Source organism: Punica granatum, chromosome 4 (genome assembly GCF_007655135.1).
Source record: "Punica granatum isolate Tunisia-2019 chromosome 4, ASM765513v2, whole genome shotgun sequence".
NCBI classification, from domain to species: domain Eukaryota; kingdom Viridiplantae; phylum Streptophyta; class Magnoliopsida; order Myrtales; family Lythraceae; genus Punica; species Punica granatum.
The window spans coordinates 8,418,549-8,425,502 of record NC_045130.1 but is presented as its reverse complement, the minus strand read 5'-3'; the positions used below and the strand labels follow the sequence as shown (position 1 = coordinate 8,425,502).

At 43.6% G+C, this 6,954-nt stretch overlaps 1 protein-coding gene across 1 annotated transcript; it reads right to left on the bottom strand.

Moving 5' to 3' along the window:
• Positions 1 to 383: 383 nt before the first annotated feature.
• LOC116205757 (ABC transporter C family member 10-like) lies at positions 384 to 6,954 on the bottom strand. Its single transcript, XM_031538413.1, has 12 exons — positions 6,795 to 6,954; positions 4,587 to 6,652; positions 4,147 to 4,467; positions 3,854 to 3,940; positions 3,151 to 3,738; positions 2,856 to 3,020; positions 2,476 to 2,770; positions 2,120 to 2,334; positions 1,706 to 2,011; positions 1,442 to 1,505; positions 1,117 to 1,356; positions 384 to 1,009 (listed from the first exon to the last, which is right to left on the bottom strand). The coding sequence occupies exons 2-12, from the start codon at positions 6,630 to 6,632 to the stop codon at positions 888 to 890; spliced, it is 4,449 nt and encodes a 1,482-aa protein (XP_031394273.1). The 5' UTR covers positions 6,633 to 6,652; positions 6,795 to 6,954; the 3' UTR covers positions 384 to 887.

Below are 6,954 nucleotides of genomic sequence, written 5' to 3'. Positions count from 1 at the left end.
GGCTAGACCTAGCTCTGGCCGTGGAAGTGCTATGCATAAAAGAGCTGGTGTTGGCCATACATTTTACTTGGAATAGCCTGGCCGGTCCGATTGCAACTGGAGCAAGCGGAATGTATAGGTTGTTTGTTACGTGAGATTGCACTGGTACCAACAAATTTGCCCTCGGGATTCTATGTGGTGGATGCACAATCCGCTTTGTTTTTTTTCTTCTCAGGGGATTAAAGTTTTGTATGGCTTATCAACTCTATTTAACTTGTTCTGTTGCCCTTGATTAGTTCGAGAGATTAGCAGGTTTTTTTTTTTTTGTTACAAGGGAGTTTTGTCATACTAATACAATTAAATAAAAATCATAATAGCTAATAAAATGGCACGAATAGTCACCATTGCATATCGATCCTTGAAGCCTGCTATGATGGATTTTCCATGGAATCATGAATATCTATTGACTGATGACCCAGATGTTTTTCATCATGTTTAATCAACTTACCCTATCAATTCCCTTCCTCTCCATCTGTAAAGTGTAAGCTATTTCCTCGCCATCATCGTCCAGAGAAAATCAACAACCTTATGAGACTACTGAAAATTGTACATCCCAACTGCATTTCTATTAAGTATATAGTGCAGCAACAGATAAAATAGGAAGCCGAGAACTGGTGATTTAAGTAGTAGGATATAGTGGAATAGAACTCTCTTCAAATCCTCTTACTCCGAATCACTCCATCCAGAGAAAAGCAACTGATATTTGTTCGTTCCTTGCATTGGTGGGATTCCTCCAATCCGTTGTCCTTTATTTTTACGCCTTAAACTGCCTCCCGCTAAATATATATTACAATGCTTTATTAGCCAAAATTCCTGATTTTCAAAAACCAACAGGTGGATTGTCTCCACTAACCCTCCAAGTAATTGCTTGCATTCGCAGTTCGAAACCAGTACTCCTTGTAAAGCTGCCCAAACAGTGAACCCTCTTTATTTATCAGCTTCATCGGCTCATCGTACTCCACCAGTTTTCCTGTTAAATTTCAGAAAAAAAAAATTGTCACCATCATTATCCATCTAGATTCATGAATCACTCGGTCTTTGGAGCAAAAGAAGAAGAAATTAAAGCGAAAAAGTCACCATCACTCATGCCGAGAACCATCGTGCAGTCCACAACGGTCGGTACTCTGTGGGCTACTGTTATGACCGTACAGTCAGCAAATTCTGTTCGAATCGTTCTCTGGAGGATTGAATCAGTCGCATTGTCAATAGATGCTGTGGCTTCATCAAGAACCAGTATCCGCCTTCTCTTCAACAATGCACGTCCCAAGCAGAACAGTTGCCTCTGTCCCATACTCCAGTTTGACCCATCCTGCACAACTGCATTTAAACCGAAGCCAGTGATTCACTCAGACCACGAAATTGAACCTCTTGTGATTTTCATTTTCTCATACGTTCTTCCTACCTAGAGAGTTGAGGCCATTGTCCTTCTCTTGTACGGCCTCCCGGAGCTGGCATTTGCCAAGAACCTATTCATGTCCACGAAAGAGGACCTCACTTAAGTTATTTGGGAATGTTTCACTAAATCAGCCAAAATAATAACGATAAATCTAGCAAGTTTCAAACTGTATACAGAAAAGATGTTTCTGAAAACTTTGCCAAAATCGGCAATCCAAACAAGTTTTGTTATTATTACACTAGAACACATTAGTCAGGACATAAGCATTACCTTCCAAATCTCATCATCAGTGTGCTCCGCTAACGGGTCTAGGTTGTACCTCACTGTCCCATCGAAAAGGGTTGGATCTTGTGGTATGACCCCAAAATGTGACCTGAGGTCATGGAGCCCGATTTTGCAGATGTCTAGATCATCAACAATGATCTTGCCCTCCGTTGGTTCAACTAAACGGAACAGTGTGCTGATAAGGGTAGTTTTTCCGCTACCTGTCCTGCCAACAATACCAACCTTGTGCCCGCCTTCTATGTTGCAACTTATCCCCCGAAGTACTAATGGGGCCCCAGGCCGATATCGAACCTGCTCACAGTAACGAATGCAGTAAAAAAAGTACATGACATCATATGTTTGAATTTTTCCTAGACTGGAATAACATTATAGGAACAGACATGAATTTATGTTATCTACCTTTAAATCACATATCCTTAAATTGCCGGTAGAAGGCCAGTTGGAATCGGACCTATAGCCTTCGATTACTTCAGGAGCCTCGCTCTTGATGTGCATATACTGCTCTACTCTTTCAACCGAAATGAGAAGACTGGAGAGTATGCATTGGAATTGGACAGCGGTCACCAGGAACACATTTAGTGACAGACCATACAATAATGCCATCCCAGTGAAACCTGCCATGGAAATAATAACAGAATTACAGCTTGTCAACCGATCTAAAAGCTTAACAATTGTCTTAGGCAAGTCGGAAGTACTATGAAGACCCAATACATGGAAATGGAACGGAGGCCTATAAGCTGGTGTAGAAGACAGACCCGAGTATGAAGATCCGAGGTAGAGCAGTGTGATTGCGAGTGCTGAAGATGAGAGGACGATGGCACAGAGGATTTCAAGCCGCTGGACCAGCCATTCCTTTGCAGAGAATGTGTGGAACTCTTGACTTGCATTTGCATCGATGAGTCGTAAACTCTTCGAGAAGAAACGATCTTCCTCCCCGAAAGCCCTTATTGTCATCACACCGGCAATGGATTCGGCTACATGGCTCGCTAGGAAGGACTTTGTCGTGCCATCCAACCGCATCAATTCCCTCGAGGAAGCATAATAGTATTTCTAGCATACAAAGATCATAATATGGTAAAATTGGCATAGCCTGTAGAATAAAGAAAATTTTGGCGGTGCCAAGATGATTTAATACCTGTATTACGATTGTAAGATAAATCATAGGTATGACAATGAAAGCAGTCGGCCATGTAAGAAATATAAGTATCACGTAGCTGGAGTACGCGTTCATTGTCGACCCAAATGCAATATTCATTCTGAAAGCCACATCAGTGTCGATAATATTTAGATCTGCAGATACCTATCAAATGAAGAGAATCCTCACATATTTATTAGTCAATTCCCATAATCTGTCAATTCAAACAAGTCGATAATGTTATAATTTAACTGAACTACAACCACCATATGCTCAAGTAATTTGAAGCTCATACCCGACTGAGGATCCTCCCAAGAGGTGTGGAGTCGTAAAACGACATTGGAGCACGAAAGAGAGATTGCAGCAACTGAGTCGATATAGACTCCGATGCACTGATGCCTAAGCGAACTACGATGTATGATCGGAACAAAAGGATGACCGCTATTAAGAGCCCAATCCCAGTGTAAACCGAGTTTAGCTCTGCGCTGCTCACGCTAGAGTTCCCAATAATTGATGCCAGCCAATAATTTTGAGCCAATTGCCCAATGATAAAGATGGCATGAGCAAGCATTGAAATGGTGAAGTACAAGAAGCCTTTGTCATGTTTAAGGTATTGTATGTAAGGCTTAAGGCCGGTGTCTCCAACCTCCCGTTCTTCTTCCTTAATCAACTGGTCCCCTGAAGAGGCTTCAAAGCTTTCCTTCACTTCGATTTTCTCGATCTCTTCCTTGCTGTATCGTTCTTTCCTAGAGAGGGGGCCCTCAATTTGCTGATTGGAACCAGCGGTTGTGTTGTGTGCATTGACGAGATCCTGAAACTCTGGGGACAAAGCCATCAAATGATCATAACTACCGGTTCTTAAGATTTCCCCAGAGGACATTAGCTGCAACCAACAAGGACGGAAAGAACGGTAAATCAATCGATTAGAAGATCAAAATTCCCACTCAACAATAAGATAAACAGGTTAAGGACAGCAGATTGCATGGGAAATTACTGACCAGGATGGAATTAAAAGCTGGGAGGAAGTCAACTTGATGAGTAACAAGCAAAACTGTCTTTCCGGACAATGCTTCCATAACATATTCCTGGCAGCATCAGAAACAAAACCAAACATTAATTTAGCTCTTTCCAGAAAAACTTATGAAAGATTGGACATGGTTATGGATGGAATCGCCATGTAAATTGGGACCCTTTATACAAAGATCCGACTCCATTCTCTTTGCAGTCCAACTACAAACCATGCATGGTCCAACTGTTTTTATAAACATAACTAAAAGACAAGAATCCGCACATTGAATAAGCTTGTCGCTGTGTGGGCATCTACAGCACTGAATGGATCATCCAAAAGAAAAACGTCAGCATCCTGATAAAGGGCTCGGGCGAGCTGGATCCTCTGCTTTTGCCCGCCACTCAGATTCACACCTCGCTCTCCGATAACTGTCAGATCGCCAAACGGAAGCATTTCAAGATCTTTCTCTAGGGCGCACCTCCGAATTGTCTCCAGGTATCTAGCAGATTCCATAGGTGACCCGAAGAGGATGTTTTCTTGAATAGTTCCTGTCTGTATCCATGCTGTTTGCGAGACGTACGCCATCCTTCCATGGACCTGAACCTGTCATACAAGATAAGACATTTCTAAAGTTCTATAGGCACTCGTTAGCTTCATTTTTGTGCCTCTTACGAGAATGAAAATAAGAGTTTGAACAAGGAATATTATGTGCTAGGACTTACTGTTCCATTGACATATGCTACTTCTCCGAGAATGGTCGCCAGAAGAGTTGATTTCCCTGATCCAACTTCTCCACATATAGCAACCTTTTCTGCAGGCTTAACTGTCAAATTAACATTCCTCAGAGTTGCTTTCACTGAGCTCAGGTTCGAGTCCCATGATATCTCGGTTGCGTCCACAATAACCGCCGCCTCATCCAATCCCCATTCACGCTTCTTTTGCTTCACATTCTTATTCTGCAACTCCGGAGTCTCAAGAAAGTTCACAATCCGATAGAAGGAAACCTTAGCCTGAATGAAGGCCCCAACCACATCAGGGATCAGCCTAACTGGCTCCTGAACTATCCGAAGACTAGCGAGGAATGTGAACACATTGCCTGCATTCAGAGAGATACCCAACAAGTAGCAGACCCAGAATGTGACTGCCGGGACGAGGATCGGGGACGACCAGAAGAGGACCAAGTAGTAGCCTTTCTGGGCTAATACTTTGTCAATCCACTCTGACTCTTCCTTCCTCAGCTTTTCCACCACATCCTTAAAATGTGTCTCCCAGGCATACAGCTTCAACACCTTCATGTTGGCGAGCGCCTCCGTGGTGGCCTTTACCCTCCGACTTTGTGCTTCCATGAGTTTCTTTTGGTACTTGTGCTGCAATTTCGCCAAAGGAGAACTCCCAACCACCAATAGAATTATTACGACCAAAGCAGCCAAAGTCGCCAATCCCACGGCATAATAGACTATGGCAAGTGCGAGGCACAGTTGGAGGCTCGTGGACCATATTTGGTGGAACCAATATGGGAACTCACCAATCCTATAGGCATCTGATGTAACGAGAGTCACGATCTCACCCGGAGAATGAGTAATCTTAGCAGCATTTGAGATCTTCAATTGCTTCCCACAGATTGCAGCTGATAGGAAGGACCGGACCCGAAGCCCAATGAGTTGGGTCTGAAAGTACCATTGTCTTTCAGAGAAAGACTCCAAGCACTTTACTAAGAACAAACCTGCGGTTAGGGCGTAGCCCTCATACTCAAAGGCCTGCTCGCCCAGGACCAACTTGACGAAAGTACTGAGGAACAGTGGACCTGTTGCCAGGGCCAAAACCTTGATCAATGCGAGAATTCCCGAGGCCAGAATACCCTTCCTCTCTACATAAACTATTGCCCACAGCATCGAGGAGGCATCGCTCGATCCGTCCTTCTTGTTTTTCTGAATTCGTTCCATAAATCTTGAGTAGCAAGTCTCGGCTCGATCCTCTCTCCTTAGAAGTGGGATATCATCCTCCTGGAGAATCTTGTGCTTCCCCTTCTTCATAAGAGGATTTAACCACCAAAATGTCAGTTTGCTTGGAAGTCCTGCATAAGCGAAAGGGGTAATGTCATCCTTTAGTTCGACAGTTTCTTCAGGCTCCCTTCCTTGGAGAGGCTCGTAAAGGGCTCCATTGGAGTCCCCGTGATCTTGTCTCTCGAGCACGCACAATAGCAATAGAATTGCCCCCGGAAGGGACAATATGTCCAAGATTAATCCCACAGTGACCAACTTCTTCACCAGTACTTCCCAGACGCATGAAATGAAAAGAAATCCGGCGAACAACGAGCCGATAACAGCGTAAAATCTGGTTAAACCCACGAATGGAAAGTATAGCTTTCTAATGCTAACGGTCAAGCTTAGTAGCAACCAACCGAGCCCATGGAAGAGGACCGTTAGCCATTCGTGTAGGGGAAGAACAGTCTGCTCCGTTTTTGTCTTCTCATAGATAATCCAAATCCCAAAACTGAAATAGCCCAAACTCAGCAGCCCATTGAAACTGGCGGCAGCAATCCGTAAGGGGCTAGAATGAGCTGACTGGGACGGAGCTATGGATTTTTTCGAGGAGCATGATTTGCATATCAAGATGACCAGGAAAACTAACAGAAGCAAGGCATCAATTGAAATGACCAGAATTTGGTTGATGCAAGAATATGGGTTGATGACCAAGCCACACCCGTTCTTGGCATTGTCACCCGAACATTTAGCAGCATTGCAGAACAGAGTCCAGAAGGCCTCCATGGTTACGTGACTTACGTCCACTAGAAACGGCATGTGAAAGAATGTAAGTTAGCTAATGGACCTCGACTGTTACGTGAAGAGCAAGGAGCTTGGAGTACAAACACAAGTAAAAGCCATTGAAGAGTGATAAATAAAAGATTGAAGAAGATGAATCCAACTTACAGAACTTATCCCATACAGAGCAGAGATTGTTGGTCAAGACTGAAGCTTGTTTCTCTCAAAGTTGAAAGAGTTGGGTAGTGAACACAACAGTAATGAAGAGCATAGGACAGAACCGAGCAGAGATAAAGAAGAGCAGATCATGGCATTATATGGTTTGGTT